At 42.5% G+C, this 23,415-nt stretch overlaps 1 protein-coding gene across 2 annotated transcripts in view; it reads left to right on the top strand.

The window, feature by feature from the left end:
* The first annotated feature begins 320 nt into the window (after nucleotides 1-320).
* Nucleotides 321-23,415, top strand: part of cUnh8orf34 (chromosome Un C8orf34 homolog) — a 50,699-nt gene continuing 27,604 nt past the window's right edge. For both annotated transcript variants that reach the window (XM_079576606.1, XM_079576605.1), the window contains exons 1-7: nucleotides 321-460; nucleotides 9,010-9,154; nucleotides 9,360-9,491; nucleotides 11,786-11,905; nucleotides 12,581-12,609; nucleotides 13,412-13,575; nucleotides 14,328-14,494. In XM_079576606.1, the coding sequence (XP_079432732.1) occupies nucleotides 392-460; nucleotides 9,010-9,154; nucleotides 9,360-9,491; nucleotides 11,786-11,905; nucleotides 12,581-12,609; nucleotides 13,412-13,575; nucleotides 14,328-14,494 (826 nt within the window). In that variant the 5' untranslated portion in view covers nucleotides 321-391. The remainder of the gene's footprint in view (nucleotides 461-9,009; nucleotides 9,155-9,359; nucleotides 9,492-11,785; nucleotides 11,906-12,580; nucleotides 12,610-13,411; nucleotides 13,576-14,327; nucleotides 14,495-23,415) is intronic.

Genomic DNA, 23,415 nt, shown 5'->3' with positions numbered 1-23,415 from the left:
ATGGGAGTGGCTCTGGGACTGTGAGCGCAGGAGCCCGTGCGCGGCACATTTGCACCGCTGCTGCTGCGTGAGAGCCTATGCTTCCATCGGTTTGACCCGGCACTTTATTGCCGCTGTTGGGGCAGTCTGAGAGGCGACGGGCTGAGGACGGTCCCAGGCTGGCTGTCCACAATGAGCCGTGTCAACTCCGACCCCCTCCTCCTCCTCCTCCTCCTCCTCCTCTTTCCGCTGCCTCCACGCGCTTTCTCCGCGGTCCAGACGCCTTTGTGAAGGACGAATGACACCGGCTCACCTCATGGTTTCATCCCGCTGCTGCTGCTGCTGCTGCTGCTGCTGCTACTCCCGCTGCTGCTGCTGCTGAGGCGCGCTCACGGGTCCACACACTTTCTTCATGGCGTCTCCGCAACAGTCCAGAATTCAGTCGTATCTGGAAAAGAACAAGATCGGACCCCTGTTTGAGGTAAGTACAGATACAAACGGAAATAAGTTGTGTGGCAGCTCATTTGGAGCCCGGTTATAGTCCGCATCGGGCTGCAATAAGCGCTGATGTAAAGTAATTTATAGTTGGTGCCAAATGGGAAGTGCAGGGCTGCGAAATAAACTACCACTGAGCGACTGTTCTCCCATAATAATCTGTATGTTTAACGAACCATTCTAGTTCATTCTCACACCACACTGCCAAAAGATTTTCCCTTCAAAAGGCATAAGACTATCGATATTTTCCTATATCCACCAACGTACAATTTCATCAGCCGACTCCGAGCTCTTCAGCCACAGGAATTGTAAGTTGTAAATCTTGTGATATCCCACCGTCAGTAGTCGGTACACATGGGGATCAGTGCTACATGATTTGGTTGGTTAGATGTGGGGACCTTGCCATCTTCCACTCAGGACATATAAGGCCACACACACACACAAGTAACTAATGCAGTATTGGCGTGTCTCTCCAGGCATATACTCTGATGTTTGCACTGATGTGTGGTGCTGATAGGGGGATTTAAACTCACTTGTGGCTGCGTCAGTACCTTGGACAGTGACTGTATCACGCTGACTTCTCACCAGTGGAAAACACAGTGAACGCTGAGGTGCAGTGGAAAAGTGCACTGTTTTGCGTATGTTTGTTTGCACTTCTCTTGTCCCCAGCCCTGCTCCATCCTCTGGCCTTTTGTTTTCTGTGAGTACACGCTTCCATATGCAGTATTGTGGTCATCTAAAAGAGCTCAATTGTTTTATTATTTTTATTAGGCTGTTTAAGTATTCTTCAATGTGCTTTAAGAGTAGTTTACAACGGTTCATATCTGTATTGAGCCTTCAGTCTTGTGCAATACTTTTATCAAGAGTTATGAAACACATTTTCTCTTACGACGTTTCAAAGTTTTGAGTTAGCAAATTAAAATAAAATGCTTCATCTGTTCGGTGTCTCACTCTGTTCCAGAATCACCGAGTGGGGCTCTGACTGTGAAGACACACAGCTTATGATTTGCTGGAGAAAATTGATTTCTTCCCCTTCTTCGTCCTTGCTAATGAAATGTGTTTTTTCGTTTTTTCCCTTTGCCTATATACCAGACTAGCTCAACAGCGGAACCCTTTCTCTCCCCCAAAACTTAATTAAAGTAGTCGCTGTCCGGATTGCATGCACTTATAGCTTTTTACTGCTTTGGGCCATTTCGCTGGTATGTTTAGTGCTGCTGAACGGGAGCTTTTTGAGCCTACCTATACCTTTTTTAAGAGTGAGAGCTTCAGATCAATAGAAAGAGATAGAGAGCGAGATCATTACACGGTGTCCGCCAATACCTTAATGCTAGTACTTTAAATTCAGCATCTTTTGTGTGTAGCAAGTTCCCCAATAGATTCCTGCGTGGAACTTTTTATCCAGCTCTCGGGACACACTTGGTTCTATTGAGCTGTGCAGTGACCAGAGGGCTTGGACAGTCTCTGACCTATTGATCCAGACTTAAAAAGGGAATTTATCGCCTGTGGTGGAATGGGATTTAGTGCCTTTTAGCAAGTTCAATAAAGATCCATTTATATCCCCTGCACATATCCTTCAACAAAACTACATACTCAATGTATACTGTATGCATTCTCTTCAATTCACGATCCTTTAGTAAGTGTGCAGACATGATATGTTTCCTATTTGTTAACAATTTTGGCTATTGCAGCAGGTCAGCACACCTCATGACATGCTTGATCATCTAGATTAGTAGCTCTCAACGGCTGCAGCTTCGGGACCCGATTCAGGACCCGTAATCCAAATGAAACGTGTGTAGTTTGGAGAAAATAAAAACAGTTTGCAGTTTGGCCCTGTTTTAATATCGTAAACATGCTGTGGTTTTTGTTACAGCTGACTAACAAACAAATGTAAAGAATTCAGCAATCGAAGTATTTTGGCTAAGACCCACTGAAATTGTTCTCACAACTCACTTTTGTTCCGGACCCACCTGTTGAGAACCGCTGTTCTAGATTACCATGTAGTGAATTAATGTGAGGAGAGTTGTTCTTTAGTCAATGGGCATCTCCATCTTTGTGAGCCCTGTGTCTGTAATCTGTGGATGTTTCCCACTGAAGGCTCCTAGCTGACTCTTAAATGCAGTTGAATGAATGTACTGTCACTTGTTCATTATTAATCAGAACCAGATCATTTGGCAAAGGCTGCCATCGTTTACATAATGTAACTATGCTAACCTAATTGTAATAACAATACTTGAAAATGTGCATGTAGATATGTCTCATAATTGTTTAGCCCTAATCTTTCTGTAATTTATGTCGTCTTTACCCATTTCTAATTTCCACGGTGGACCTGTAACATTGCACTCTTACACGAAGTGTCCTGAGGTGTGTGTTGTAGCTCAGTATTGGATTTCACCCTCTGTACCCGCTGATGAACAAGCGGCTGTGACAGATCTGTGGTCATGCACGAGTTAATCCGCTGCTCCTTCAGGCACAGTTACAGTAATTACAGCAAGACAGAGGCTGCGGAGCTCAGCCGGCGGCCCGGGTCCACAGGGAGTTCGGGTAAAGGTGAAGAGAGACGGGGGGGTGGGTGGGATCAGAGGGATCGTGGGTGTCACGACTGATGGGAGGAAGAATTGGATTGGCGAGTGTGACCGTGGTTTTACATGAGATCACAGGCGAGACGTGCAGTTGGCGTGGAGCATGCTAACACAATTATCATGTCATGTGACAGCCTGCGGAGCTGGTGCCCCACTGCGGCCTGATGTACATGTAATTGATCGACGGAGTGCTGCTGCGGGCCAACTGGTCACGTGATAGACTCCCCCTGGCTCTGTCCAGACTCCTGGTCTATACAGTGGGTTCAGGGAGTTTATACCCGCATATTTATTCCTATGTCATCACATTGAAACCTAATGCGGGAAAGGTTCAATAGAAACAAAACAAAAAGTCCTATGAAATCTACAATCTAGGCCAGGGGTTGCCAAACTTTTTAGACTGTGACCCCCTAAATCACTCGACCAACAGGGACCCCCTTCTGTTAATCATTTAATATTTAAAATCTGGTTTAGTGGTAATCAGTTTGGACTCTGTATTTTGATATTTGGGTTTATTTCACTAAAACATGCTGTTTTCAATCAATTATACATCAAATTCAATGTCAAAAATGTCGTCATGTGACCCCCACTTCAGTGTCCCGCGACCCCCACTTTTAGGAGCCATTGATCCGGGCTTACAGTATATAGAGGCTATACCTTTCTCTCTCTCTGTATCAATTACATTTACCAATTTTATTTTCTGATTTATGTTTTGTTATATATTTTGACCCTTTTCACATTTGTCTTACTACCCTGAAACACTGCTAAAATGCTGTACATCACCACACTCGAGTTCTTTTTGCCCACCTGCTTACACTTAAAGAGTTAAAGAAAAAGTAACTCCGCTTCTTCAGGAGGCTTTTTTCTTTTTTCTCTGATGATACCGCATCACAGACACGCCTTAATGAGCTGTAAACCTTTATCGTCTCAGACAATATTCTCAGATTATTTATTCCATTCGTTTAGTTACAATTGTGCCTGTGCCTTCTCAGGTTCTATCAATATCAAACTTTATTTATCCCAGAAGAAAAACTCAGTGGATAAACACAAACTTTATTCTGACACTTCATTAATTATCAATGAGAGATTAGGAAACGTGTGACACCTACCTTCTCCCACTGCACCGAGACAGCACAGGTTCCTCACTCTCTCATAGTTTAATTTATCACGCCGCTGTATTAAAAAATCCATGCACATGATAATGAAATAGATCAGTGGTTGACAAGTAGATGAACTGCTTTGCCTCTTTTTACAGAATAGACTGCGGTTTCTAATGCTGGCGCTGTATGATTTATTCTCCTTTGTTCCCCCGTTCACTTGTTCATTGCTTTCTGCCATTCAGAGCGCAGCGACGGTGCTTTGACTCGGATTTATATAGAACCTGCTCGTGGCTCCGGCGAATGATCATTATCATCAATAATGAATCCGTTGATTTTCGCTCCGCTAATAGATTCTTCCTTTTATCTGGAAAATATGAAATAGTGATAAGCCCCATTACCATTTATGGCGCCGCGGGTAGTTTAGAAACTGTGGCTTTGTCTAATCAACTGTTCCATTCATTTACAAACCGAAAGACACATAATGGCTTAAATATTATCTACGTCTGTTTTTATTAGAAATGTCTTTTTTGAATTTATGTCTGGATTGATCAGGTGACATTGCGTAGCTCGTGTGACTTCTCATTCAAGGTCTGGCTCTCTTCCAGTAGCGTCTTCCTCTGGCTTTATGAAACAATCTCGGCTTTTACTCCAGCCTCTCTATATGGAGGGATATCTACAGGCACAGAACACTGTCTAGTAGCCTTCACCTTGCATAACCTAAGATTTGTGTCCTCATCTCTTAGTGACAGACTGCAGGTGAATCAATGGCACAAATGTCTCCTGTGTGGGGCGACAGGGACGAGGGGCCTCTCTCTCTCTCTCTCTGGGGAGGCCTGGAAGAGGATTGGTACCGTGCAATCTTTTAGCGCAAGCAAGGGCATGCTGGGAACATTTTAGTTTGTTGAAGCTGAACAAGTCCCGCTTAGATTGTTTTTTCAGGGGATGCGATATATATACAGTACTAGAGCTCAAATTTTGTACCATAACTTACTCCCCGTGTAATAGAAAACCTGTAGTGATTTTAAGATGCAAACTACTGCAGCAGTTCCAGAGCTCGACTTTCTTGTACCATTTTGGTTAATGTGATTCTGTTGTTGTTACTGCCCGTTTGGCTGAAACATGGCGGGTCCCTAATGTTTATTCCAAGACGCTCTGCAGGTTTGTGAGTTTTATGATGCCCAGAGTCAGATTTATAATTACCTTTTATTATGTGTGACTCAAACCCAACCGTTCGCTCAAAGGCACTTTTTTTGTTGATACGTGTAAATCTATAATTGTTAGTTGTGGTACAGTCTCCTTCCTTACTTACCTGATGCATTTATAATATTCCGAGTCTTCACAGGGTTTGTAGGCACATTTCTCTGCTTTCAGGGATCAGAGTGGAGCTTGACAACGGCCAGCCCGCAAGTTCACGATTGATTAAAAGGCTTCATAATTAGATACACAAACAAAAAGTATTTTCCTCACATAACAGCTTTTACACAAAACAAATTGAATCTGCGACTACATAAATATCAGCTACACGGCCTTTAATTGTCCCTTAAATCTGGCCCTGAGTCACACTAAACACACACCAATAATGATTAGTTTATTACTTTCTGCATTCAGTCAAAATATGTAGCAATAACTTTAAGCTGGAGCTGCACGACCAGGTTCCAAAATCGCTCCGCCAAACAACCTTTTTAGCGTTATATAGACAGAGTATACGGTTCGATGTCAGCATAGACCACTGTATTCCCTGGATGTGTAGTCTAAAGCTCAGCGGGGCAATCTGAGTCTACAACAGCGGAGGTGAGAATTCAATAGGCTGCACACTGACAGAAAAGAAAAGAGTAAGGCTTACAGAGAGGCGCTTAAATCGCAGAGCTTACTATGGAGCGCTATGCTCTTCTGTCAATGCCTATACACAATACCCACTTTTCTTCTGCTTTTGACTTTATTTGGATCTTTTAAAAGCTGTTTGGGATCATATTTAGTGTTCGATCGATTGTACGCCTTACCAAGAGCAACTACTAAGTGATCATTTCAGCTCTCAATCAGCCTTTACCCAAACCATTCCTCGCTATTAGTAAGCAGCTGTCATTTTTAACTCTAAACTACTTCACTCCTGTCCTGTCCATGCACCCAATGTTTGTTTTCAGTTGAAGTCTGTGTTTTGTATTGTTAAAGAATAATCTGCCACTACAGTTTTTAAATGTAATGTAATATTAAAATAGCTAGTGCTGCTTGAAGACGTCACTGTTGCGCCTCTACTGTAAAGATCACTAAATACGTCTTGTCACTGCACATTACCCTCTGCATTAATCTCAACTCAACAACCTGCCAGTGCACTCCGGTCTCTGCTTTAATCTTTCTCCCTGTGGAGTTTTGCCCTTCTTTCTTTCTTTCTTTCTTTCTTTCTTTCTTTCTTTCTTTCTCTCCGAACAAGGTATGACTTTACAACAACTGTCCCCGTCTTGACCTGGGTGTCTTTGCACCTCCTTCCACTGACAATGAGCTGCGTGTTTGTTAAAGGCGCGAGGATGCCTGTGTCCCTCAGTGTATCATGGCTGCAGGTCGTCTTTGAGCGCTTCCAAGGACATAGATGTCTTTTGGCTGTCAGTTAATAGGGTCCAACACCAGCCTGCCTCGGGTATGATGTTATCTTAGCCTCAGTAGTTCATATACATTGATATGAACAACATAGGTCAGTTCGTTAGATTAAAGAACCCATAATCTACTATTTGACCTTTTTTTTTAACCTCTTAACCCCCACCTGAACCGAGCACATTTTCTCCAGTTTGGCTTTACCCAAATCTAAAAGCTTCTTGGAAAAAGTGTCAAAAGAGCAACAAAAACGAGAAGAAAATGTGAATAAAAATGCAGCAAAAATGTGACAAAAAATGTGACAAAAAGTGACAAAAAAGTGTCAATAATGTGACAAAAAAGTGTAAAATAAAATGACAAAAATATGTCAAAATGTGACCAAAAAAAATACAAAAATGTGACAAAAAAGTGTCAAGAAAAGTGACTGAAAAGTGTCAAAAATGTGACAAAAAAGTGTCAAAAATGTGACACAAAGTAACAACGTGGTCATAGCAGCCTTAGTTTTCAAATGAGGCTACTCAGGCCTTTAGGCTGTAGGGTCCGGTCAAGAAGCTTTTAGATTTGGGTAAAGCCGCACTGGAGAAAATGAACTCAGTTGAGGGGTTAACTTCTTACCATGTTATGTTGTTTTGTTCCTTCACAAAAATCATACCTGGCGTTGTTATGTCTGAGAGAAACCTGACCCTGCTTACACTGCAGCTCTTGCGACCTGTCTCCGGATTGGCAAGAAAAAATGTATTGATAGACTGAACCATATCAATGATGAAGGGCCTGAAAGTATTTCAGAAAGATGGAATAAATTGTAATATGGGACCTTTGAGCTCCCTTTCTCCTCATATCTCCTCAATGCTGTACACACAAATCACGGATATATGCTGGGCAAGCTTCTTTGGAAGTCACTCTGATAAAATAGCATCTGCATACATATACAGAAATGTTGACCCATTTTTTGAGACTCCAGAGTATGCCACCGCGGCACCAGTCAAAAGAATATGATTACTTGGCAAAAGCTTTACAACGGGGACTGTTATTTAAAACTTCTGATTACCATAGAAAGTGAAAGTGTCAGATATGGTTACTGGGCTCTTGTGTGTGAATAATGAAATGCATGTTGTGTAGCCACTCAGCTGATAGGAGTTATGAAACGCTAATGGAGCGGTCATTATGGGATCTTATTGTGCTGGTGGTGATGGACGAAAGGCAGTGCTCGAGCAATTTAGGCAGAAAACATCAATCTGGACGTATGGATTTTGAGTTTCCACTATAGCCTCTGCAATCAATAACTGGCCATGCATGTTTTACATTACGGTTAAGCCCTTCTGCTCATCCACAATTACAGACAATCTTTTTTCCACATGTCTGTCCTAATGCGCTTTTACCATTCGAGATGTGAAGGGAAAAATCAGATAACACATTGAATAGAGGAATGTTTTCAGATGGTGGAAGTACAGCAGTAATTAAAAGCACTCTGGTGTTCTCCACTAAATTGCCGCTTTGATTCATATTCCTTCGGTGCCAGGTTTGTCAAATGACACATAAAAGCAGCTCAGAGCTTATTACTGCTTTTTACATCTTCTCTTTAGTGGTTTGTAATTGCTGATCCGCAGAAATGAGTGGGCTTTAAGAACGGGCACTTTACCGTAGCCGTGTGGTAAACGTTGCCCGTGCTTGGAGATAATGGCACGCTGGTAGCTGTCGGGGCTGCTGCTGCCTCTGCAGACTGTGGGGCTGGGCAGTGGGCAGGAATGTCCCTCTGACCAATTACCTGATTAGCTTTCCGAGCACATGCGGCGCAGCCAAGGCCAGCCAGCAATAATATACACTCAGAGGCAGGCGCTGGTCTCACTGTGGTCGCCGATACATAAGGTACATGCAGATAGTTCCACAAGGACACGTGTGCTGCTATACTGCCTGAACTGTGGACAGTGTGGGTAACCCGAGAAGAAGCTGGGGGGTATCTTCAAATCCTCTCAGGACACTTCACTGACAAAGTCTTCTGCAAGCTATTGAGAAAAAAACACTGATATTTACTGTTCCAACTTTGCAGTAGACTTGACAACAACAAAAGGGGGGGAAATGTTGTCGTAAGCAGCTAATAAGGCATGAGAAAAGAGACAACTGACCCCTGACCCTTTTGATTACTTATTACTTACATCTGAAAAACATAGAAGCTTCCTTATTCATCTCTATATGCCATTACTTTAGTTTAGTTCAATTTCCTGATAAAAAATGTCAGTGACCTGAATGCCGTGCTATTGTATTTTTCCGCACAGGAGCTGATGACCAAATTGATAACAGAGACTCCAGACCATCCAATCCCCTTCCTTATCGATCATCTTCAGACCAAACAAGACAGCCACGGCAAGCTGCACCGCGCTCTATCCGGCTCAGCAGCGCTGTGGGCCCAGAGTTCCCCTGGTCAGTGAGTACACGCAAGCGCAGACCTCCCTCATGCATGCTTTCCTGCTGACAATACCTTTGGCACTGTCTGATAAATAGCAAGCTCACAAACAACAGTTACTCTGTAGCATGAGCAACAGAGCGTGAACGCAAACTTGACTTCATGTTTTGATAAGTTTGTGCGCCAACGCTCAAGGGAAACGTTTTGCTGTTTTCATAACAGAATATAAACACAGTCGCCGGGAGTACTGCAACTATGAGAAGCCATGGCAAATCCATCCAAAGAAGCCCAAGAAATCGAAGAGCGACCTCGCAGTGTCAAGCATCTCACCCCCCTCTCCGGAATCCAAGTCCTGTAAGTCTAATACATGTGAACACGTATACACAGTACCTTTTAGCATGCACTGTCGATGGATACTTGTTGTATGGTAATTAAACGCTTCACTAGCTAATGGTTAATTTGAGATGTAACGAGATGTAATTAAAGTTTGTCACTGTGTAAAATCAAGCATCATCCTCTACAGTTAGAAGGTTCCCACCAAACTGCAAATGAGTTCATTATGAAGTGCAGAATCATATTGACAGTCTGCACCACGCGCTCTCAAGATTTTGTCCTCAAATTTTGATTTGAATGTTAAAGACATCCTCTTCCACATTTTAACAGAGTGGTGAAAATGTGGTATGCCCCACCTTCCCGAAAGACTTAGACCAAAGTCCTTTCACCATATTGTCCGTATTGAAGCGTGTTCAGCAGGGGAGCATTTAGCTTTTAACTTTAGCCAACACCTTTATTGCCAGCTCAGTCTCACAGCAAAATGTTATTGAGGTTAATATTGTGTGGAATTATTTAACTTGCAGTAAAAAGTACCATCTCTGGTGATGTGTCCCACTTCAGCAGGAAGCCTGAGGGCCAGCAAAAAATTGGTCCCCGGGCTGGACTATGGGCACTCTGGCACTCCGGCAGTGACTCAGAAAGTTCAATGGTTGGTTGCTCTGAATGTGACACAAAACTTGTTTTCACGTCTCTCACTCAGTCCGGCAGCAATGATGTGGTGTGAGTGAGTGAGTGAATGGTAGATGTGGATAATGCCACAGACTGGCAGCCTCTCTTCCCTTAGTCTAGGCCAGCTGTGACTGTAATAATAGGTTGAGTGGGAGTGTGTTTGAGAGTGCGAATGGGGGACAGTGAATGGAAATTAGCCCATGGCTACAATCTGGCGTGGTGTGTTTACATGCATGTGTCCCATATGTGTTCATGTACTGTCCTGACCAAATATACAAACAAACTATCCGACCACCAGGCTTGTCAAGCTTGCAAAAGTAATGTAAGTACATTACTGCAAGAAGAACTACAGCATTTACACATTATTTTGAGAATGATCTAAAGGAAACGGCTTAAGTAAAATTGCAGTGGTTGTAGTAGTAGGTGTACTAGTAGTAGTATTAGTAGTAGTAGTAGTTGTAGCGGTTTATTTACACTCCATTGAAAATAGATGTGCTGATGCAAACTCAAAGAAATCAATGGAAATTCCCCAGACAGTCCACAAAGAGTCAACAAATCCTTCAAAACAGATTCATATGTTTTTAGCGTGTGTTTTACACGTGTCAAAATATACACATTAATAAGAATTGCTTGAACGTTTCTTTGTTTTAATGGACAACCTCAGCAGCTCTTCAACCTGTAATATCCAAGCTATTAAGACATTCACGTAGCAGCAGAGGGCAGTCCAGCACTCAGCAGACGGGGCAGAGAGAGCCAGCCTTTGCCTGAAGTAATAAAAAGTCTCCAGTGTGGATTTGGCGCTGGGAATCGCTGCGTGTTGTCGGCTGTTACAACGCCAAGCGGCTTAGTCAGGGTAAACAAGAGCAGGAGATGGCAGCTCGTAACGACAGAGCTGTCAAACCGAGTCTCCAGAGCTAATTCATTTGGCTTTGTGCATTTGTAAACACAACACTGACGCATCATTTCTGCACCTGTCATTAAAGATCATATCGGACAGATTCTATATTATTTATGTGCAGCTGCTGCTTACCTTTTCAACGTGTGGGTACTACATTATTAGGTGTATAGCAATGTTATTGTTTTTAGTAGCTTTGTGTGGCATTGTTCAGTGATTGTCATCTGCGTTGTGCCTTTTTGTCATATGCATTTTGAGGAGGTGGTTTATAAGTGCAGCACTGCCATTAATATGCACTTTACTGCTCACTACAACATAGAAAATGTACTTTGCAATGAGATAGGCGGAGGGAAAGAGGTTATATATCTGCCACTACATGGGGATGTCAGTTGTCCCTGCTCTATATAAACTGATCTACTTTTTGAAATAAATAAATGAAGACTTTATTAATTAACCACGCGTAGCAGCAGCCAGGGCAGTATGTGGGTCATCGCCTGATCTCTCTTTGGTTATTGGGATGCTCATCAAACAGAATGGCATCGAGTGGCCTTGGATTTCAGCGCCTCAGTTCGTTCTGCGCCTGGACAGTTGGGCCTGTTGACTTTTCACACAAATGTTTTCCTTTAACTGGATCCCGCTGTAAGTCTCTCCAAACAAATCAAGCTGTGGCATCTACACATCAAGCCATGGGGCTGTTCGTGCTCTTGGTTTTTAGCTTGCGCTAATGTGTGTTTGTGCTTGTTACACTCAGTGCCGCGGTCAATCGAATGTCCAGCCTGGGATTGGAGAGAGAGCCGCGACTTTGACGAGCTCAGCCACATCCTGCAGGAGAGCAGAAAACTGGGCAAGGCGCTGGAGAGCCTCTCACGCAGTAAGATCCTCAGTTTAACCCGATATTTCACAACCTGGCTGCACCGAAAGCACAGCAATGACGCGGTATAGAAATAGCATTGTAACATGTAGGGCTGTGAAATAAAGGGCCAAATTATTGATATTGCAATAGTAAGTGTTTATATGTTTATAATATAGCCATATTTAAGAGCTTTGTCCATATTATTGGCAAATAAATACTGGGCAGAAAAAGGTCTTTACACTGGGTTTGAGCGATGGCAAGGGTTAGGATTCATTACATTACCAGGAAATTAATTGCACGTTTTCCCTTTTTCCATTACTTTTCTGGGTTCAAGGTTTTCCGACCCCATTACCGTGCAATGACTGTGCTGTAAAGTGCTACCATTGCAAAATTGATGCAAATTTAACCCTTATGAATTACAGATGCAAGTCAAGTCGATGTGTGCAATGGTTTAGAATAATGCATGGGCGTCAATTATGATAAATGCTGAAGGGCCAGTCCCCAGCCTGGTTAAGTGAAGTAATGTATCACAACCACACTTTGAGTAAAACCTTAAGGTTGTATCTATTTGAATCAACATAATATTTGTGTGGTTTTATCTTGATTAGACAACTGAAGTAGAAGAACTGTAAGATTTTGCTTTGGCACCTGTACATTTTACATTCAACAATTGTTTTCTTTTTCTTTCAACAGGCATTGCCATCTCAGACGAGCTTGACCAGGTAATCCTCACTCCTGGTCCATTATGGTGTTAAATGGTTAGAATCTGATTTTCCGGATCATTTCTACTCTTTTAGCTTATAGACAGTAGAAACAGTAGCATATAGATTTTTCCTCCAAGTCTGCTCTATTTGTGTTCTCGACGTTGTCCTCTCCCGGCCCCGATTCTTCGCCCCATAGCCCTGGCCCCTGCTGATGCCCAGACTGAAGATGCAGCCTGGCATTTTGACATGATTGCTCTGAATGTGACACACACCATATGTTTCCACCGCAATCCACTTCCCTCACTCAGTGCAGCAGTAGCAGCAGCAGCAGCGATACACCTCCACTGAACTTGGCTTATGGCCCAGAGATTGTCTGCCATTGTGGAAGGACAGTGTAGAAGACAGTACGGCCTAATCTTATAGACGGACAATAGAAGTGATACAGACCTAAACTTAGCCCGTAAGGAAATAACTGTGCCAGGAGGATGGGTGACTTCAGTAATTAAATTCAAATATTAAGTAGTGACTTTGTAAAGATTCAATCTATTATGTATACGATATATTTTGGCATGATATTTCAGGCATGTACCTTATTTATTTTGTACCATTGCCTAACCTGGGCACCACATTGTCTCAAACCTTTTTACCACTATAAACTGATTATAAATAGAGTAGTTTAATGCGCACAAGCATGAAGCATAAAGTCTGGGCCAAATCGACAAAAGTAAGCAAACAGAATCATTGAGGAAATCACTACGGGTGACTGAAAATGAAGTATAATCAAAGCACCATGTTTAAATTGTGTGTGTTTGTCTGGCAGAATCTGGGAGGCTACAACTCCTTACTGCGCCCCCGTGTGGTTGGGGAGTGGATAGGTCGTGCAGAGGTTGACCCTGACCCGCTGGCCGCTGAGATGCTGCACCCTCCCAGCCCACGGACCAAGATTGATGGGTGCTGGAGCGGCGACAGCAGCCCCTCCGGCAGGTCGGTCTCAATACGAGTGCTCAAGTTCTCAAAACTCTGACATCGCACATTGTCAGTCCTTTAGAAGACCAAGAGGTAGAACCATGAAGTGCCAGAGGAGTGCCCATCTGAACCAGTCGGATAATCCCATTTCAAAGGCACGATGAAACATTTAACCCACTTCTGAAGTTAAAGCTAACCTAATTTCACTGTGCTCAAGGCCAAAGAAATTTAGCTCTGACAAAATAACTGCATAATATCTTGGACTGTTAAGTAATCCCCTTTTTATTTTTTACGCCGTGCTCTTTGCCAGTTGCTCCACATCCCAATCCTATAAGGGTTTGTCGGGTCGTCTCATTGTCAAGTGCATGCTAGCTGGCAATGTGACTAATAAGAAGGAAATTGGTTATGAAATTGTAAATTAAGCACTCTGTTAATCTCATTTGGCTAAAAAGTATGGCTGGATTATGGGAGAAATTCACTTAAGAAGGAGCACATTTTACTCACATACACAAGTAAAAATTGCACAAAAGTCAGAAGATCTTCTTAGACGTATTTGTCAACGGCGTATTAATTACTTAGGATTTTAATTTTGTGTGGATTATAATATCGAAAGCACTAGAGTTGAATAAAACTGGCAACACCACCAAGTAGTTGTTTTCAGTGATGTGGCTTCAAGACCCAGCCTCAACTTCTGTTCTTCTGATCCTGTTTTAGTACATTTACTGCTTTTCAGAATAAGATCATGCTTTTTTTCCTTTGTCGTCCTTCAGCCTGATAGCAGAAGGGAAGAGCAAAGGGCTGAGGGAGCAGCAGCAGCATCACAAGAAGCTGTTGGCAGCCATGTTGTCCCAGGACTCCTTCGACTCGGTCCACAGCCCCGCCCCCTCAGTGGTGGAGGAGGAGATGGAGGATGAGGATGATGCCATGGAACTTCTAGGTAAAGCCTTATTTATACACTTTATAATGTAACGGGCACATAATCAGCCAAACCTACTGTTTGAGCTTGAACCCTGTTACAATGTTGTTTCCTCTTGAAAAATGATACCAGGAATTACTGTTTGTGCATATAGTTTCTCCCTTAAGAGGTAATACTGCTATTCGATGGCAGTGCTGCTGCTCTGTGTTTTCACAAAGCAACTGCACTAATGTCCTAATCATTTCAGCTCTCAAATTGACTCCTCTACTTCTGTTTGTTTTGTTGGTTTTATTTAATGGTCCCACTCCCAATTGTGCCAGGAGATTACATTTTCAAGCATCATTTTGTTTTACATACAAATATATTATGTGAAGAAGTTGTACAAACTGAAATGTACTGCTCAGGTTATCCAGGCTGTTTTGTAAGCCCGGATAAAGCATATTGTGCGACCTTTAAAGTTTATTTTGAATCGTGTGAGGTGAACTCTGTGATTGATATTGATCCCATACCTGTTTTTAAGTCTGTGGTGACATTTAGTTTGAGCCTGTTTTCAGTGGAGGCTGTGAGGGCCTGTCACCCTCTCGGCGCAGACACTGAGCATAATGCCTCATGCCAAATTGAATTTGTCGCTTGAGTTGTTCTTTTCAACTTTGTTGCCTTGTTTCTCTCTCTCAGTCTATCTCAGCTGTGATCTTCACCTGCTGTTAGGCTCGGGTCTTATTGAAATGCAAGTCACTCACGGATTTGCCTTGGTGTAGCTGAGTCAAATTACTTTTGTATCTACACATTTCCTAAACCACATGCAGCTCTCACAGACATGCTCTCTGTTTCTCTAATCCAATCTCCAATTAAAGTGATTCAGAGTTCTGTGGTGACAGTTAGACTTTGCTCTACTGTCTCAGGAGCTTGTTAGCAGAAGACACGCATCAAGTTCATTCATAACTTCACCTTTTTATTGATGTTGGCTGATACACTGTCGATCAGTATCATGTTTCTTTGAAGAGCATATACAATATTTGTGGAAAAACTCTTTGCTTGCTGGTTTATTAGGTTTATGGACCATGGTGTACAGTGAGTTACAGTACATGCAGCCCAATACATCTGTCATACTGAGTTTTGTGGAAAAAGTTTAAAGATTACTATTACTGCATATTTATTTTGATTTAACCAATAACATGTGTCGTAGCCTATCACTGCCTGATTTCCTGCTATTGTTAATCATACATAACATGACAGATTTATTGAGCTGCATGTAACATGGCAAAAAGGATTTCCTCAGTATTCATGGTCACGAGAGGCTACCCCCCATTATACATTTGCTCTTGCTGCTCTCTAGTGGCTCCTGCTGTGTATTACAACGTCAACATTGAAACTGTATCTGTGTGTTTTTTTTATATTAAGTATCCACTGGGAGGCAGGAAAGGAGAAGTTATTAAAGAGACGCCAGAATAAAGACAATGATCTGGCCCACATTTAGATAGAAGGATTTTGAACAAGGGACTTTATCAATTCCAAATGCAATGATTCACAATATCCCCCCAGCCGATGATTGTTTGGACTCAATACAATATCAAGAATGTAATACGCGGCTTAGTTTTGTTTTTGATCAGACTGTTCCAGAAAGGCACATACAACTCTTGTATTTCTGATTCCTGCGCTGTCATTTCCAAGTTGTTTTTCTTCCGTCGAGGATTTAATATTTACCACTCGAATGTGACTCACTTGTTTTCATACAGTGCCATGGAAAATATCTGAACGCTCTCTGTCTCTGGGTGGTGAGACCACAGTTTTGATCTGAAATGAGAAACCGGCCAAGTGGTGCGTGTGGCCAGAAACACCCTGTTGTTGGCCGAGCGCTGTTATTTTATGGGGAGCTTAGGAGAGGGGTTAGCCAGTTGCAGTCACTTAATGTGCCCGCCAGCTGATTGGAAGTATTCAATTTTTCTTTCCTGTAACACTCCATAATCCGTATTTTACATTCACATAGAGCTCTTGGCTGCCATTATGGTCTCCTGGTCTCTCATCCTTGTCCTTTGTTTGTCCACTTGTGTCGATGAGGCAAGAAATAAAAGATTGTAATGTTGTCAGTCGCATTTCCTTAGATCAATGTGTCCCACGCTTTTACGATAACACAAAGTGAAGATTGCCTGACGCCTGTTGAACCACACTCCGTTACCCCCATTGTCCCACTGTCTTTCTGTCTCTCTCAAACAAACCCAGAGCAAAGTCGTCTTGGATACATCACAAACCGGCAACAACAGAGCCATTTTATCATGGTCCAGCGGCAAAACACTTTGAATGTGTGTATCTACCACACTTTGAGCACTAAATCTCTCACTTATCACTGTTCCATGAAAGGGCCTTGAGTCTTTGGGTGAGAAGAAGCATGTCTCCAGCAGAAGTTAAGATCGTCTAATTTGGCGTCTGAAACCCCGTCGGTGGTGCAGATGGATGTGTTAATTGAGGAGCAAATTGCAGGGATATTACTCTTTTTTCTTTTACTGGAAGCAATTACAAATAAACATTTGCTGCAGTCATCCCATAAATATGATGAGCATTCATTACATGCAAAGGCCTCCAGCGCAGTGAAGACGCTCACGCTATTGACCTCCAGATTTAAATACACCAGGACACAGCTGACTTTTACTCCAGTATGTCTTTCAAAAGAAGAAAGAGCAAATGCCTTTTAAGACAGTTGTGTCTCTACAAGTTTATTTATAGATTTAAATATTACAGTAAGGAGATTATGAAACTTTATAAAGAAAGATCGAAGATTAGAATGTTTGCTTTGTGGGATTCTCTTCTGGAAAAGCTGCTTGTTTATTGCCTAGTTTCTGCAGTTTTCAAATCAGATGCAGACAGTGTTGGGAGAATACTTGTAGTTACAGAATACTGAATACTTGCCTTAAAATGTATTTTGTAACGTATTCCGTTACTTTGTCTAATCAGAGTGCTGTATTCTGAATGCTTTGAATACTTTTAGAATACTTTCACATTGATTGTCATTATATTTATGTATAATTATGGCGTATAATTACAAAAATGAAGACTATGACTGTTGGAACGCCTGTTATAAACTCACTTACCGTTAATTAGAAACTCTTTAACTCTCTTGGCAAATGGAGCAGCAGATCTTAATAATGTTGTGCAATATGGAGCTAAAATGTAATGATTGTTACTGGGATGTATTCCCTTAAAATTGGAAAGTAACTGTATTCTAAATACTCTCAGATGAAAGCGAACCAGAATACAGTTACTCAAAATGTGTACTCTAAATACATGCATTTACTCTTTACAAGACTTGATAACATCTTTGCAGAAGCTCTCAGTTGTCTAGGCATGTTTCATCCTTGCAAACATTTTCAAAAAGGATTCATGCAGACTTTGTAAAGGGGATGAAAAGCAAATCACATTTATTTGCTACAATCAAATGTACATGAATGATTGTGATCTTATACAAAATCTAATTCTGTTGTGGCTGTACCATAAATAAGACACTTAAAAATATATGTTTGCATCTTTCTCATCTACTTAGAACATAACTCAAAACACATTCATTACACACTCGTTCTGTCTAAATGAAGAGCCTGAGGGAATCCCTGCAGTACAAACCCCATGGCCCTGGGGTAGATTACTCTAGTCAGAGCTGTGAGATGCACGAGTTTCACTTTTCTAGCACGGAGAAAAACAAAATGTTCTGTTGTGGCTGTGGTCGTCCGATGTAAAGGATGGATTACATGAATGACATCACTCTTTCCCGGCTACAGATAATGTATGAATGGACACATTGTGGTGTGACCCAGTGCTCCGGAGTGAAAAATGCTCCGTTTTAAACGCTGTGTGCTCGCGCTCTCGTCTCACTCATTACGAGTTAGGAGACAAAAAGACAAGTTAATTGCCACCTCAGTGTCTTATGAAGTATTTAGAGCCTAACTAGAGGTCTCTGTGTATTTGAGCTATTGCTGCTGACTGCTGTATCTATGTGTTTATCACAAACAAGCAGCAACAGCATTTATCACTGAACCAGAATCTCAACATGAACAGAAAATGCTCACAAGTGGTCTGGAGTATGAGCATTATATAGTAGCAACATGATAGTAGTACAAACTATAGGTAAAAGAGCATAAAAAGTAGCAATAAAAGCTACAAAAATAGTGGTAGCTTTATTATTCTTGAGTATATTGTTAAAGTTTATGAATGAATAGCAGTGACAGTGATAAGGGCAGCAATACTAGCACTTATTGTAGCTGAAAAACTAGTCAAAACTGGCCTATTGATACTAACCTCTAAACTGTAGATCACATTGTCATCTGAACAGGGTTTAACTTCATCAAAAATTGCTTAAATGGAGATAAAAGTTCTAAATTTGACACTGATTACAAAATCTGCGGACACTCTGAGGTCACTGGGTTTACTTTCCCTCATCCCCATATGATCCCTCTCGCTGTAGCGTATCTGCACATCACTCCAACACCGAGACGGCGTAAGCTCTGTGAAATTTGTGGTTTGGGGGGGAAAAAAAAGAAAAAAAAGAAGAGGTTGCTCCGATAAGACCCCGGGCTTTTGATGCTCTGCGTGTCATGTGTTACTCCAGACCCAGTTCTGAATTGTTGGTCTGAATATTGTTTTAATTCCAAAGCCAAACAAATGTGGGACGACGAACCACCACCGATACCAGCGCGCGTGAGTGTGTGTGAGCGTAACGAGAGACATGTGTGGGGGCTGTATGTGTGCGGGTGTGCGTGGGGTCTTTGGGCCCGGTATGCCGTTTTATCTATACGTATTATATGCACATGTGGTGGAGTGACGGGCATCTCCCCGTTTACAGACTATTAATTAAAACCCACTGTGTTTTGCGGTCTGATGCCGTCACTGCTCCGGGGCTGGAAAATGAGTTAGATCACGGAGATGAGGCGCAGTAGATCACATACTGTAATTCAGAGGGCATACCCGTCATCCCATGGGACCTTCCCACGGGATAAGGGTTCGAGAGGAGTGTGAAGTAAGGACAGAAGAATACACTAATACTCCATCTTCCAGTTGTGTAAAGAAAGAGATACAAAAATAAATCTAGGTAAAAGACTCTGAATTGACACTTGTTTCATATTGTAGGTATTTTGTAAAAGAAATATAAGCTTGTATTTTCTTCTATTCACTGGGTATAACATTACGCAGTGTTGCTTTAACAATTCAAAAGCTGAAATTATGGATATAAGGGTTGATTCTTGGTCTATAAGCACCGTGAGTGTACACGTGTGAAGCCTCATGCCCCATCTGTCAAACCGTCATCTGAGAGTGTATATTAAGCTCCTTGTGAAGAATACCATGCACTAATTATGCCTTCTTCTTCTCTGTTTTTGGGGCTCGGTGATGAGAAGCGCAGAGCCAGTCAGTCCGTCGCTATCTAAACAACTCCAAATTACATGGAAACTTGGAGAGAGTGGCACTCAAACACTCCTACAACTACTGGTGCTGTTCTCTGTCTTTTGAGCGATTGCAGAATTCCTTTGCTCTTTGTCGAAATGGCATTGCTTGAATAGTTTCCATCTTGCCCCCCCCCTTACTTCAAGACCGTATATTGGGTTTATCAGACACAGAGGAGCATGCATGGCTGCCCTCACGACTCTTGCAGAAGTGATGGGATGACAGAGCAGGCCGGAGCGGGATAGTTTGTTGTGTCTAGAATGCCGGCGCGGGGGAGAGTGGCCTCGTGGGAGATGCCCTGTGCAGACGTGGTGGTGGTGGTGGTGGTGGTATTATTGTGCTGGAGGGAGGTCTATTGTGATGCACTTTATCCACGGACTCAAAAGCACCGGGTTATATCATGTGTTTATGTAAGACGTTGTATAAAGGACCAAACTAGAGCAAATACAGCCCCTTTCATTCATCAAAAAGGCTTGTTTGCTTTATTATCTAAAAGGAAGATTTGGCCTCTGCTTTTGACTCGTCCCTCATTGTGTGGAGGAGCCTGTTTGTGACTGTGGACCACCCCGTCTCCTGATCTTGACCTTGGTCTGGCCAGGATTACGCAGCCGGAAGATTATCAGACAAAAGGCCCCACCTTGTTCAGGAAGAAAACCTAAATAAATACGAGTCTATCACAAAAAGGAATTATGTCCTGTACCTATGAAATGAATAACATTCTCACACCTCACTGCTCAAAGGTGTTCCCAGGTTCGATCCCCATTTCGGCTGGAGCCTGTAAAAAACAGGCAAAATATTAGCAAGATCACAAAACCTTGCAAAGGATCTGGAATTGAGTCCTCCTGGGGATGGGTCAATGCACAGGACAAATTTCCTTATAAAACATAACATCCAAATTTCTCAGTGGAAAGTTTTTTGCATTGAAGTGGGTCATGAGAACTGCTCGAGGCATCCCAAAAGTGTTGTCTCATGATGTTTCAAATGGCATTACATTTTACTGTGTCACTGTCTCATCCACTTTGGCTCTGCTCTCTGTGCAGACGTCAGCCTGTGGCCTTTGTCTCATGGATTAGCTCTACCCTTGTGTATTGAGTGACAAGTGGAGGAGACAATAAAGGAGCTAAGGTGTCAGGCAGCTGTGTACACTGAGGTCATGTTCTCTATCAGGGTCTGGGGGCGAACGTTGCTGTTCGTTTCAACATTCGCTGAAAAGAGGAACAGGGAACGTTTCCAAGTGTCACATAATGATTTGCTCTCATGTTATGACCCAAAGAAAATCTGGCATGCCGAATAACTTGGTCTCCAGATAGAGAGGGGAGAGGGACAGAGCGAGACAAGGTGAAGGCCTGGGCTGGAGAGCGGTTCCCACGACAGTAAATAGCCCGAAACGCTGGTGGCTCTGAGTGTCCCCTTCCCTGTCCCGTACATGCTGTGATGAATGGGACATTTAATATCAGCCGCTAAAGGCTAGTACTGGAACCTATCTGTCCCTTTCAAAGCAACACTGAGTACTATGCAGAGCAGACCGAGGCTAGCAAGTGTCATTGTATACAGGTTATCATAGCACTTTGAAGTTATAACACAACAAAGGGGTATGATGCAAATTGTTAACTTCAATTAATATAAAGAATGCTGTAAATTAAACATAAAGCAGACCTGTTCCGTGTTAAAAGTAAATTAGTTGTTGTCACACTCTGTCTCCATCCCGTTTACAGTTACCCTACAGGAGACAGCAGACCGGTGAGGCGTCCTGGCCCAGTGCCGCTCTGACTGAAGCCTCTCATGAGCGTTTGTCAGCGAATATAATCCCGCTCATTAGTCAATCCTTCTCTCCTTTCAAGGTGTGAGACTGTTTCTCTTTTTTCCTAAACCAAACGCAAGCAGCGAAACGTGATCTCAAAGCGAAAGTATCAGAGTTAGTGTTGGATTACAAGACACTTGCACACACAGGCCGTCATGTACTCCAGCGAGGGGAGCGGAGCCAGACATTTGTCAGGATGCATGGCCCCCGGAGGTGCAGCAGCGAGTCCTCAGCGGATCAGGCTGAAAAATTATTCATTTTCCAGTAATGTATTTTACATAACTGTCTTTTACTTCGGGCGCATTTATCCAATATAATTTCTCTCTTGTCTTGGGATATTCATAACCACATCTGATAAAGTGCCAAGTATGCATTTTTTGGGGTTGGTGTAAAAGAACACAGCATTCTATCATATCATAAGGTAGACTTGATTATTATTATTATCATTATTATTATTTGAAAATGTATATAATCACTCACCCTGGAAAGAGGTCAGGTCTATCTGCAGAATCTTGGTCAGGAGCTCCTGGATGGAAGCTTAGCCTATTGTGCATGACTTAAAGGTGCAATATGCAACATTTTTTTGTAAAAACAAAAGTTGATATGAATACGTAATGCGGATGCTTGGGTGGTTAACATAGTGCCTTTATTTACCATCCTCGTGCCCTGTAGGACGCTACAGGACCAGTTGTTTTTTTAGGTTCCCTGCTGATTGAACCGTATCCATGGTTACATAGGCTTTCCATTCTGAAAACCGACCAGAAATCTTTAAAAAACTGAAGTAAAATTGATCCTGAAGCAAAGGAGCCATTGGGATGGAAAGTAAAGGCACTAAGCTAACCAGCCATACAGCCACTGGGTCACTGGAAGGTCGAAAACGCACTTACATCAACTTTTTGTAAAAAGTTGCCTAGTGCACCTTTGAGTTGATTTCCAGAATTTATACTCCAATACAAGGTAAAAATGCAAACCAGTAGCTGTGGAGTTACCACTACCTCCCCACCACTTTCCAAGTAACTCTACTGTAGATAGTGATGAGTTAGATTTATTTACTCTTTAGGTGAAACAACTCACTTTTACAGATGCCTTTTCTCTGTGTGCACCAAATATTTGAGCTAGAGGCCCACTGAAGACAAATATTTTGAAAAAGTCCCAAGTATCTTCAAAGCACACCTGTAAGTAGCTCTGCTGATTTTGTTTTATAAAAATTAGCTTACAGGATAAAAAGTATGACGCACCCGCTCTATGCACAGAACTGGATGTAAACTTCTGAGACGACAATGCTACCCACTTTGCCTCTGTTTTGCGTTTAATCTCCCAACAATGGTATTGTGAACACTATCTATTGTCTGAAATGATAGGCAGAACATGTTTATTCTCCCCCCTTTTGCACCTGTATACGAGCATGTGTTTCCGTGTAACTTCTACAGACAAACAGAGTGCGCGGGGTTAGGACGAACAATACTGGCGTGTCTCCTGCATATGTTCTTCTTTAGTGGATCTGTGTGTGGGTGGATGGGCGCTCTGAGACCTCTCCAGCTCACAGGCCGAGATCAGACGAAACCAAAAACTTCCCAGCACTTCATCTAAAGCACTGCCACTCATTTGCTGCCATTGTTCTGTGTCCCTTTGGCCTCTGTTCTGGCTAACGCGCCCTTCCTGTTGCTTCGCTGAGATGATGATGGGCTGTCAGCAGCGCCATTCCCTTTGCTGGAAA

Source organism: Gobius niger (genome assembly GCF_951799975.1).
Source record: "Gobius niger genome assembly, chromosome: 18".
Lineage (NCBI taxonomy): Eukaryota > Metazoa > Chordata > Actinopteri > Gobiiformes > Gobiidae > Gobius > Gobius niger.
Note: the sequence above shows the minus strand (reverse complement) of the source record. Positions and strands in the feature narration are given on the sequence as shown.